Source organism: Emiliania huxleyi, assembly GCF_000372725.1.
Source record: "Emiliania huxleyi CCMP1516 unplaced genomic scaffold EMIHUscaffold_274, whole genome shotgun sequence".
Classification (NCBI taxonomy): Eukaryota; Haptophyta; order Isochrysidales; family Noelaerhabdaceae; genus Emiliania; species Emiliania huxleyi.
In genome coordinates, this window is record NW_005199975.1 from 26,265 (window position 1) to 37,683 (window position 11,419).

Sequence of the window (11,419 nt, forward strand, 5' to 3'; positions counted from 1 at the left end):
GTCCTCCTTCCGCTCGGCTCTTCGCTCGGTACGTTCGGTGTGGCTCACCCTCCATGCCGTGAACAGGCGCTTTATCCACCCTATATTCTTCTCTCGTTCCTCTGCCCGTGCCTTGGTCTTGTCGTTGTTTCGCACCCATGTCTGTATGGCAATCGAGGCTGCCTTCCCCATGCCAAAAAAGAAAGAAAACACACAACCCAAGGGAGGGATGGCCATGCCACGGCTCAATATTTCTTGGCGCAAAATTCTTCTTTCCCTTGCGCCGCACTTTCGCCTAACTTTCCCAGCGTGCCGGCGCTGTGGTGCTCGGCTGACTTTTGTCCTGGCGGCGGTGCTTCTCGGCACTCTCCGGCCTCGCACACGCGCTGCTCCGCTCGGAGCCCGCGCCGACCAACCAGCCACCGACATGCACCACCTCCTGCTGGCCTCGCTCTCCGTGCGCAGCCCGCAGGTGCTGCGGCTCCGCGACGCGACCACAGGGCAGCAGGTCTCTCTCGTCGGCACCGTCCACTACAATCCCGCCTCGGTCGCCCGCGCCAAGGAGGAGGTGGCCCTCGCCAGCAAGCGCGACCGTTCGCTCGGCGCGGTGGTCGTCGAGTCGTGCACGAGCCGCTGGACCACCTCGCTCGAGAAGGCGCCGCCCGGCTCGCTGATCGCAAACCTGGTCTGCTCTGAGATGCAGGGCGCGGCCGGCGTGGCGCTGCAGAAGGGCGTGCCCATCATGCTGGGCGACGCGGACGCGGGCGCCTTCCTCCCTCGAGTGCGGCAGCTGGCGCAGCAGTCTGTGCGAGACCTCGTCTCTCCGTTCGCCGGCGGCTGGGCTGCGATCGTACAGGACTTTGGCCGCACGCTGCCTGGCACGCTCAACCCGGCGGACGTGGCGGGCTCGGAGCTGCTGCTCGAGGGCGAGAGGCCGATCGGCATCCAAGACTTCCTCAAGCCCGAGATGCTCGTCGGCTTCCTCTTCTCGCTCATCCGCTACCCGGCCGCCTTTGCGCTCAAGGCGCCGCTGCCATTTGCAGCGCTCGCCGCCTTTCTCTACGCGCTCGAGTCGACCGCCATAGAGCTCGACGCCGCCACCGCCTCCTCCGTCGCCGCCGGAGAGGTCGTCTCCCTCCCCATCGTCGCCGCCCTCCTCTTCTCCGCAGCGACCACCGGCCTGTCGGTGCGCAGCTGCCTCTCCCATCAAGTAGCACACGCGCACGCATAGGGCTCTCCAAGGGGCGGCTCGGGCGGGCCCGACGGGCTGGGTGGCCGCGGGACGCCCTGCGTGTGGTCCGCAAAGCGATCGCGCGGGGGCCAAGCAGCCCTCCGCAGCGCGCGCACACTTTGCGCGCGATACACATCGCTGGCCAGCGCACACACGGCGCACACGCCCCGGCTTGCGCGTCCCCTCGCTGATGCGTTTAAGGGCTCCTGGCTGTCGGGACGCGGGCCGAGCCAGGGGGCCGATCATAAACCGATCGCGCGGCTTAGACGCCCCTCTGGAGCACACACCACTTTGCGCGCGCCCCACTGCTGCAGCTGACGCAGTCCCGCCACGCAGTCCCGCCCGCTCAGACGCCGCCTGACCGCTTCGCTGCAGGTGCTCGTCGCGCGGCTGCTTCTCGTCGCCTTCCTCGAGGAGCGGAACGCGGAGCTCGCGCGCTCCATCCGCCGCGCCGCCGCCGAAAAGGACGCGCCGGTCGTAGCGATCCTCGGCGGCCTGCATGTCAATGGCGTCGCGCGGCTGCTGCTGTCCGAGGCGACCCCTGACGCCGATAGTCTCGCGTATGATCGCGTCGCTGACGGCGTCTGGTGGGAGCCACCGCCGGAGGTGGATGCCAGTAAGTGGCTGTAGCACAGGGCGGTTGCCTGTTTCTCGGCTAGCCGCTCGAGATCGCTCCTCCCCGGGGAGTGCGTGTGCGCGTGTGAGGTTTTATAAGAGCATGGGCCAACCCATATGCGCCATGGGAGACCAGCTTGTAAAGGAATAGATAGTGCATAGTATTGGTGCTGCCGATTCTGTAACATGCCCCCCCGCCCACACCCGGTGGGGTTGGACTGTGCACCCGCCACACTGCACGCGCTCCGTCTCGGCTCTCGCGACTCGCCGTCTCTCTCTCTCGCAGTCTCGCTGCTCTCAGAGCTCTGCCCCCACACTGGATATCACCGTGTCCGGGGCTTGCTCTCAGCTTAGGCCCTCGGCCCTCGAGGGGAAGGCAGGGGGGGGGGGGGCTCAGCCGAGCGCGCCCATACCCACGATGCCGCCGAGCGATGAAACGGCAGAGATGTTGCCCGCGATGTTGCCCAACACGCTGCGGAACGGGCCTGGCGCGATCTTCTTCTTCGCGTTCGCCGCCTCCGCCTTGAGGAGCTCATTCTCAGCCTGGAGCGCGGCGTTTTCGGCCTCCAGCTGTTCCAGCTTCATCTCCGCAATCACCGCCTTGCGCTCCGCCACCTCCGCCTTGTGCTCCGCCGCCTCCGTCTGGCCCTCCGCGACCACCAGCGAGAGCTCGTCGGTGGAGATCTTCAGCTCGGCCATCTCGAGGGCGAGCTTGAACGTGCGGGCCTCCTTGCGCGCCCCATCGCGCTCCGCCGCGAGCCGCTCGATGTCGGCCTTGTAGAGCTTGATCTCCTTGAGCGCCTTGTCGTAGTTCGCGGCAAGTCGCGCCTTGTCGTTCTCGGCCTTCTCGTCGAGCGCGTCGAGCGCTTCCTGTGTGTCCGTTCGGGTGCGGAGAGGTGGTGCGTGGGGAGAGGTGGCATGCATCAGCGTGGAGGGTGAGCAGCCTGCAGCTTCTCCTTCTCCTCCGTGAGCACCGCGAAATTTGCGGCCATCTCCGCGAGGAGCATGAGCTGAGATGTGGAAGGGGGTGCATCAGCGGGACAGGGGGATGGGCGCAACGCAGAGACGGCGCAGTCTGGGGGAAGGGGAACGCGCGCCTCGTGCGCTGCCTGCGACGCCGACATCGCCTGCTTGAGATACTCCACCTGCTCGTTTGCGTCCGACGTCGCACTCCGGTTGGCATTGATCCCGTCTATCAACTTGTACATGTCTTGCCCACGCCTGTTCAGGCGCGCTGCGGCAAACTTTTGCTGCGGCACGGACATTGACCGGAAGGCCTCGTGTCGCTCTCCACGCGTCATGCGTACCACCTCGTCAACAAACGCACTCGCCCCGTTCTTCTCCTCGCCCCGCAGAGCCTTTAAGGCGGCCTCGTTGCCCGCACGCGAGTTGAGGGGAAACAGCTTCTTAACTGCGCACAACAAAGGCGCTGTGATCGGCTTGCGCGCCTCTCCACTCCCCGCCGCGCAGTGTCGGAGCGTGGGAGGGTGGGCGCTCACCGACTTCGGGGGACCTCATAGTAGTTTCGAACTGCATGCCGGCGCGGGTCACCTCACCTCCGCTGGCTGGCCTGCTGACTCCGACCTGCTTTTGTGCCGTTTGCCGTTTCGTTTCATCTTTTCATTGTGGGATCGATCAACTCGTTCCCCAAATACGTTTCGTGCGCCGACTTTGATCGATGAGTATAGGAGTCGGACGGCCAAGCGTTGGATCTATTTTCGTGTGTTTGTCGCAGACAGTTTGCTGTCACTCGCTAACATGTAACAACAAAGGCCGAGCGTTTTTGATCTCTGGGTCAGTGGGGGGCCGAGCCGCCTCGGGGTGGCGGGCGGGCGGGCGTTGTGAAAAACAGAAAACAGAAAACAGAGGGGGGCCAGGGCCCCACACTACGATTAGACACACGCACCTGGCTCCGGCGACAAGGGGCGAGAATCGCAGCATGCAGTTCAGCGGAGAGGGGGGGGGGGGGGGGGAGCCGAGGGGGCGACGTCCCGACACGGCAGCTTGGAGCTGACCCCAGGAGAGAGAGAACAGCGATGGCGCCCCCATATGACCGTAGACAGAAATGACGAGCTGACAGCGATGCAGCGGCAGCGAAGGCGGCGAGGAGGGCCCGCTGCAGTGCTCCGCCGGGCGGCAGCAGAGACATCGGCGGACGGGGGAGCACGGGACACATCGGCATAGGAGCCAGGGGTGTGGGCTGGGCCTGCATCATGAATGGGCCTGATAGCGGCGGCGACGTAGGCGAGACGGCGGCGAGGGGTGGCGACGGTCACGATGAAGCTGGCTTGACGAAAAATGGACTAGGAAAACGGATAACGCCATCGCGCAACAATGGACATCCTCGATGTCTTCGTCCTTGCCGGAAGGGGCAGCGCACGCGCCTCTGAAGATCGAGGCGCGTGGCTCAAAGCCGGCGCTGCGCGGGTTCGTGCGCCCATCCGCCTATGCGCTATGGTCTACGGTTTCCATGTGTTTTTGGATGCCGTTGTCGTGGGGGTCACTCTCACGACCCGCGCACGAGGTAGGCGGCGCGCAGCGCCGCTCTCGCAGGCTGTTTTTGACGGTGCTACATTTTGTTTTCAGTCTACTGTCTCGGGGGGGGCCGACCCCCTCAGAGGCGGCGGGCGGGCGCCCACTGACCCAGAGATCAAAAACGCTCGGCCAAACCTAAAACTCGCACTGACACCCCAGCAGCTCCCACCCGCACTCGCCGCAACGGTCCACCCCATCCTCCTCGTCGCGAAAGGCGCGGCGCCCTCGCGCCACGGGCACCGCCGGCCCAGCACCGAATCGCGTCCCCTCCACCACTCCTTCGACCGCTCCGCCGCCCGCGAGTGCGGCGGCGAGGTCGAAGGGCTCCTCCTCCCCCTCCGACTCGTCCTCCTCCTCCTCCCCCCCCTCCGAGAAGGCCTCGTCGAAGTCGTCGTACAGGTTGCCCTCTGCAGCCATCTGCGCGTCCAGCATCGCGTCCAGAGCCTCGTCCAGCGCCTCCTCCGCCTACCACGCAGAGAGAGAGAGAAGGCGTGAAGAACGGCTCTTCTTTTCGCGCCTCGCGCCTCTCTCGCCAACGCGCCTCCTCCGCGCCGCCGCCGCCCTCCTCGCTTCCGCCGCCGCGGGGCCGCCTGCTCCTCCCCCGCCTGCCGCCCTCCGCCTCCCCCTCCGCCGCCGCGTCCCTCCCCGCCCGGTCCTCGCACGCATCGCGGTACTCTGCCGCAGTCTTGCCGACGTACCTACAGGGCGTGCCTCAGACATGTCATCCACGCGCCGCAACACTCGCCCGTCCTCCTCCGCACAGCTGGCAGAGCACTCTGCAGCGAGGTGGTGCGACCCGTCCCGGAAGACGCGGCCGAGCAGCCGAAGCATCTTCGCCGAGAAGGCGAAGCGCTCGTGGTAGTTGATGAGCTGCGCGGCGGCGAGGGCGGCGCGCGCGGCGACGGGCGGCAGCGGCAGCAGCTCGCCAGGCCGTGCGAGGTAGGGCGCCTGGTAGGGGGTCATGTCGAGATGCGATCAGTGGACCGCCTCCGGGGTGGGGATGGAGTCTGGGGCAAGGAGGTGTGCTGGGCTCCAGGAAGGTTCTAGGAAGGTTCGCCTCCCAGCCCGGGTCGGAGCAGCCGAAGGAGATCGAGACGCGGGGGCCCTTGCCTGCGGCGGAGGGGGGCAGGCCGTGCACGTGTCACCGACGGGTCATGGACGTGTCACCGACATAGCCGAGATATACTGCCCATCTCGAGACGCGCCGCTGCTCTCACCGTTGTCGTCGCAGCCCTTCGACCCCCAGTGCATCGCCCGGTGCGTGAAGACGAGCCCTCCGCCCGGGGGCAGAGGGCAGGCGCGGATCGCCTGCACGGCGTCGTCGCGGCGGAGGAGGAGCTGCAGCGGGTCCTCGGCCTAGACGTGTCTGAGAAGTGTCTCAGAAGTGTCTACAGAGGAGCAGCTGCAGCGGGTCCTCGGCCTAGACGTGTCTGAGAAGTGTCTAGGAAGTGTCTACAGAGGAGCAGCTGCAGCGGGTCCTCGGCCTAGACGTGTCTGAGAAGTGTCTCAGAAGTGTCTACAGAGGAGCAGCTGCAGCGGGTCCTCGGCCTAGACGTGTCTGAGAAGTGTCTCAGAAGTGTCTACAGAGGAGCAGCTGCAGCGGGTCCTCGGCCTAGACGTGTCTGAGAAGTGTCTAGGAAGTGTCTACGGAGGAGGAGCTGCAGCGGGTCCTCCAAGCCTACTCTCGGGTCCACCTCGGCTCATCTCGGGACCCCAGGACCTGCCTCCGCCTCTGGTGAGTGGTCCCGGAAGTGTCTAGGAAGTGTCTCGGAAGTGTCTGTGCGCCTCCGGCGAGTGGTCGTCTCCGGCGTCGTACCCGGGGTCGTGCCGGCGCGGCACGAGGTGCATGCACGAGTTCTCCGGCGTCGCCTCCGAGAGGGCTAGCCAGAGGGTCGCGTACCGCGGCGAGCCGTCCGCGCGGAAGGACGTTGCAACGTCGGCAGGCTGCCGGTCGCGGTGCGGTGCGAAGCCGGCCTGGCCGTCCCTCGGGTCGACGCACCACGCGAGGGTGTCGAAGGAGGGGGAGCAGCCTGTGAGCGCGAGCATCAGCCGCGAGGCGTGCGCGAGCAGGAGCCACGCCTAGGGGTTGGGCTTGGGTTGGGGTCAGGGCTAGGCACCAGCCGCGAGGTGCGGCCGAGCAGCAGCTGCTCCTCGTCGAACAGGAGAAGCATCGTCGCCGGCCAGCCAAGCGCGGTGAGGCGCAGCGCGCCCCGCCGCAGCGCTGCCACCGCTCGCGCGTCGCAGCAGAGCTCGGACGGAGCGAGCGACACGAACCCGTCCCGCTTGATCTGCGCCTGCAGCTGCGCCAGCCGCTCTCCCTGCCTCCACACCTCGCCGCCCATCTGGTTGGCGCTGGTCGCCCGGTCCAGAGCCGCCGCGCCGCCCGAGCCGCTCACGTTAAGTCCGAGCGGCGCGCCGATCCGCCGCCAGTACGCCGCAGCGCTGACGGCGCCGGCTGGGAGCTCCTCCGGAGCCACCGAGACTGCTGCGGCGACCTCCCGCCGCCGCGTGCGCCGCTGCCGCTCGCGCCGCCGCTCGCGCCGGTTAGCACGGATCAGCGACAGCAGGCTGCCGTTGAAGCCGATCATCGAGGCTAAGCCAGTGGCGAAGATGGCGCGAGGATTGGCGAGGATTGGCGAGGGCACGCAAGCAGCTGCAGAACGTGCCCAGAGAGGCCCCCCTCAGGAGTGCAAAGAGTTCACAGATAGGGTGATAAGAAACAAGAACCCCGCATACGACGACAGTGAGGGTGTTTCACACAGACAACAAACTCTCTTCACACAGAATCACAGCGGGAGGAAAGCGGCGAGTCGCAATTCCAGGGGCCGTGGCGGGCCACCCTGTCCAGAGAGGCATGGATGCCAATCTAGGGTCTTTCGACCTCGGGAGTCATCCTGGGAGCAGGAGAAAGCTCGCGCACGTTCACACCTGTCGCTGTGGAAGCCTGGTTTGGGAACGAATGAACTCTCCTGCGTGATCTCCGGGGTGAGCAAAGTGCCGATGGTGCGCAAGCTGCCGATGCCTGGCGCCTCTGGCGCGGCGCGCAAGACGCCGTACAGCGCCGTTGCACTCGCCGCGGCGATGCTCTCCATGGGTCCCGAGATTCCGGCCTGGGCAGCGCCCATGCTCGCCGACATGGCGCCGCCGGGCTTCATCGCACCGCAGGCTGTGACTCTGCGGCCGCCTCGTGTGCAATCCGCCCGCGCCGCCGACCGTGCGATTCGATCGTAGGTGCCCGGCGCCGCGAGCCTCGCCGCCAGGCCGCAGACAGACGCCGCTCTCTCTGCCTTCCCATCTCCGCTCCTCGCCGACGCCTCGGCGCTCAAGTCTCTCTCTCGCGAGGACCTCGCCGCCGTCGAGCAGATCAAAGCGCAGCTCCGCGAGGCGAAGCGTGCGGCGGACGCCGAGGCCAAGGAGCACGCTCCCGCCCATCTACGCACCCCCTCTCTGCCCGCTCACCCTCTCGGCTTGTGCGTGTGCCCAGGAGGCGGCGGCGAAGGCGGCTGCAGAGGCAAAAGCAGAGGCGGACGCGGCCAAGGAGGCGAAGCGGGTCGAGGCAGCGGAGGCCAAGGCGGAGGAGGCGGCCGTCAAGCGGGCGCAGGCGGAGTCCAAGAAGGCGGCGGAGGAAGCTGCTCGCCAGGAGGCTGCCGAGGCGCGGGCGGCCGCAGACGCGCAGAAGCGGGTCGAGGCGGAGTCAAAGAAGGCGGCGGAGGGGGAGGCTCGCCGCGCGTCTGACGAGGCCAAGGCGGCCCGGGCGGCGGAGGAGCGGGCGGCCCGGGCGGCGGCGGACGAGGCGCGCTCGGCGGAGCGCGCTGCTGCGGCGGCGAAGCGGGAGGAAGCGGCAAAGGCCCGTGCCGAGGCGGACGCCGCCCGCCGCGCCTCTGCGCCTGCCCGGACGGGCGGCGTCAAGCGCGGCGCGAAGCCGGACGCGGCGGCGCTGGACGAGGCGGCGGTGCGTGCCCGGCTCGAGGCGGCGGCGCAAGAGGCAGCCGCGCGCGCCGAGGCGGCGGCGGAGGCGACGCAGACGCCGTCGCAGCGGCGCGCTGCTGCGGCGGCAGAGGCGCGGGCGGCCGAGGTGGCCAAGAAGGAGGCTGCGTCACGGGAGGCGGCGGAGGCGAGGGCGGCCGCTGCCGAGGCGCGCGCGCAGAAGAGTGTGGAGGAGAAGGCGGCTCGCCTGGCATCCGAGCAGGCCCGGGCGGAGGCGGCTGCGGCGGCGCGGCAGGTGTGCTTGCAACGCACCGCCTCTCCCTTCCTCTGCCCACTCGGCTTGACCCTGCGCCTCTTCGTTCTGCCAGGCGTCCGAGGAGACGAAGGCGGCGCAGGCTGCGGCGCGCGAGGCTGCCCGGCGCGACGCTGACGAGTCAAAGGCCGCCGCCGCCGCGAGCAAGAAGGCGGAGGCGGCGGCGGCGGCGGAGGCGCGGGCGGCCGCAGACGCGCAGAAGCGGGTCGAGGCGGAGTCCAAGAAGGCGGCGGAGGAAGCTGCTCGCCAGGAGGCTGCCGAGGCGCGGGCGGCCGCAGACGCGCAGAAGCGGGTCGAGGCGGAGTCAAAGAAGGCGGCGGAGGGGGAGGCTCGCCGCGCGTCTGACGAGGCCAAGGCGGCCCGGGCGGCGGAGGAGCGGGCGGCCCGGGCGGCGGCGGACGAGGCGCGCTCGGCGGAGCGCGCTGCTGCGGCGGCGAAGCGGGAGGAAGCGGCAAAGGCCCGCGCCGAGGCGGACGCCGCCCGCCGCGCCTCTGCGCCTGCCCGGACGGGCGGCGTCAAGCGCGGCGCGAAGCCGGACGCGGCGGCGCTGGACGAGGCGGCGGTGCGTGCCCGGCTCGAGGCGGCGGCGCAAGAGGCAGCCGCGCGCGCCGAGGCGGCGGCGGAGGCGACGCAGACGCCGTCGCAGCGGCGCGCTGCTGCGGCGGCAGAGGCGCGGGCGGCCGAGGTGGCCAAGAAGGAGGCTGCGTCACGGGAGGCGGCGGAGGCGAGGGCGGCCGCTGCCGAGGCGCGCGCGCAGAAGAGTGCGGAGGAGAAGGCGGCTCGCCTGGCATCCGAGCAGGCCCGGGCGGAGGCGGCTGCGGCGGCGCGGCAGGTGTGCTTGCAACGCACCGACTCTCCCTTCCTCTGCCCACTCGGCTTGACTCTGCGCCTCTCCGTTCTGCCAGGCGTCCGAGGAGACGAAGGCGGCGCAGGCTGCGGCGCGCGAGGCTGCCCGGCGCGACGCTGACGAGTCAAAGGCCGCCGCCGCCGCGAGCAAGAAGGCGGAGGCGGCGGCGGCGGCGGAGGCGCGGGCGGCCGCAGACGCGCAGAAGCGGGTCGAGGCGGAGTCAAAGAAGGCGGCGGAGGGGGAGGCTCGCCGCGCGTCTGACGAGGCCAAGGCGGCCCGGGCGGCGGAGGAGCGGGCGGCCCGGGCGGCGGCGGACGAGGCGCGCTCGGCGGAGCGCGCTGCCGCCGCAGCCCAACGCGAGTCGGCTGCAAAGGACGCAGCAGCAGCAAAGGAGGCGGCCTCGCTAGCGAAGGCTGAGGCCGCTTCGCTCGCCAAGGGTGAACGGGCTGCGTTTGAGGCTGCGCGGCGCAGTCTCTCTCCCTCAGTGGTCAGCGCCCTCAGCGCCGAGGAGATCAAGGAGGTGATCGCACTGAAGGAGTCCCTCAAGTTGCGTTCGGAGCCGGTGGTTGTCAAGCCGACGACGGTCGACACCACCGCCAAGAAGGAGGCGGCGGCAGCGGAGGCGGCGGAGGCGAGGGCGGCCGCTGCCGAGGTGCGCGCGCAGAAGAGTGCGGAGGAGAAGGCAGCTCGCCTGGCATCCGAGCAGGCCCGGGCGGAGGCGGCTGCGGCGGCGCGGCAGGTGTGCTTGCAACGCACCGCCCCCTCCGCCCTCCCTCTGCCCATTCGGCTTGACTCTGCGCCTCTCCGTTCTGCCAGGCGTCCGAGGAGACGAAGGCGGCGCAGGCTGCGGCGCGCGAGGCTGCCCGGCGCGACGCTGACGAGTCAAAGTCCGCCGCCGCCGCGAGCAAGAAGGCGGAGGCGGCGGCGGCGGCGGAGGCGCGGGCGGCCGCAGACGCGCAGAAGCGGGTCGAGGCGGAGTCCAAGAAGGCGGCGGAGGAAGCTGCTCGCCAGGAGGCTGCCGAGGCGCGGGCGGCCGCAGACGCGCAGAAGCGGGTCGAGGCGGAGTCAAAGAAGGCGGCGGAGGGGGAGGCTCGCCGCGCGTCTGACGAGGCCAAGGCGGCCCGGGCGGCGGAGGAGCGGGCGGCCCGGGCGGCGGCGGACGAGGCGCGCTCGGCGGAGCGCGCTGCTGCGGCGGCGAAGCGGGAGGAAGCGGCAAAGGCCCGCGCCGAGGCGGACGCCGCCCGCCGCGCCTCTGCGCCTGCCCGGACGGGCGGCGTCAAGCGCGGCGCGAAGCCGGACGCGGCGGCGCTGGACGAGGCGGCGGTGCGTGCCCGGCTCGAGGCGGCGGCGCAAGAGGCAGCCGCGCGCGCCGAGGCGGCGGCGGAGGCGACGCAGACGCCGTCGCAGCAGCGCGCTGCTGCAGCGGCAGAGGCGCGGGCGGCCGAGGTGGCCAAGAAGGAGGCTGCGGCACGGGAGGCGGCGGAGGCGAGGGCGGCCGCTGCCGAGGCGCGCGCGCAGAAGAGTGCGGAGGAGAAGGCGGCTCGCCTGGCATCCGAGCAGGCCCGGGCGGAGGCGGCTGCGGCGGCGCGGCAGGTGTGCTTGCAACGCACCGACCCCTCCCCCCTCCCCCTGCCCACTCGGCTTGACCCTGCGCCTCTTCGTTCTGCCAGGCGTCCGAGGAGACGAAGGCGGCGCAGGCTGCGGCGCGCGAGGCTGCCCGGCGCGACGCTGACGAGTCAAAGTCCGCCGCCGCCGCGAGCAAGAAGGCGGAGGCGGCGGCGGCGGCGGAGGCGCGGGCGGCCGCAGACGCGCAGAAGCGGGTCGAGGCGGAGTCCAAGAAGGCGGCGGAGGAAGCTGCTCGCAAGGAGGCTGCCGAGGCGAGGGCTGCGGCTGCGGCTCAGCAGAAGACCGAGGCGGAGGCGGCCAAGCAGCGTGCGGCGGAGGAGAAGGTGGGCCTCTCCCTTACTTCCCT

General features: G+C 70.1%; 3 protein-coding genes across 3 annotated transcripts in view; 2 read left to right on the forward strand and 1 right to left on the reverse strand.

Moving 5' to 3' along the window:
- Window positions 1-406: 406 nt before the first annotated feature.
- EMIHUDRAFT_238644 (hypothetical protein) lies at window positions 407-1,840 on the forward strand (the record flags this gene model as incomplete). The annotated part of the gene is made up of 3 exons (XM_005776681.1): window positions 407-1,050; window positions 1,211-1,250; window positions 1,586-1,840. The coding sequence occupies 3 exons, from the start codon at window positions 407-409 to the stop codon at window positions 1,838-1,840; spliced, it is 939 nt and encodes a 312-aa protein (XP_005776738.1).
- A 3,495-nt stretch (window positions 1,841-5,335) lies between these two features.
- EMIHUDRAFT_238646 (hypothetical protein) lies at window positions 5,336-6,948 on the reverse strand (the record flags this gene model as incomplete). Its single annotated transcript, XM_005776682.1, has 4 exons — window positions 5,336-5,367; window positions 5,578-5,716; window positions 6,200-6,439; window positions 6,478-6,948. 4 exons carry the CDS (start codon window positions 6,946-6,948, stop codon window positions 5,336-5,338), a joined length of 882 nt encoding a protein of 293 aa, XP_005776739.1.
- A 412-nt stretch (window positions 6,949-7,360) lies between these two features.
- Window positions 7,361-11,419, forward strand: part of EMIHUDRAFT_457781 (hypothetical protein) — a gene marked incomplete at both ends in the record, with an annotated part of 5,496 nt that continues 1,437 nt past the window's right edge. Inside the window, 9 exons of the mRNA XM_005776683.1 lie at window positions 7,361-7,528; window positions 8,550-8,582; window positions 8,656-8,769; window positions 8,857-9,432; window positions 9,782-10,030; window positions 10,112-10,186; window positions 10,264-10,377; window positions 10,465-11,040; window positions 11,118-11,267. Coding sequence (XP_005776740.1) covers window positions 7,361-7,528; window positions 8,550-8,582; window positions 8,656-8,769; window positions 8,857-9,432; window positions 9,782-10,030; window positions 10,112-10,186; window positions 10,264-10,377; window positions 10,465-11,040; window positions 11,118-11,267 — 2,055 coding nt within the window. The remainder of the gene's footprint in view (window positions 7,529-8,549; window positions 8,583-8,655; window positions 8,770-8,856; window positions 9,433-9,781; window positions 10,031-10,111; window positions 10,187-10,263; window positions 10,378-10,464; window positions 11,041-11,117; window positions 11,268-11,419) is intronic.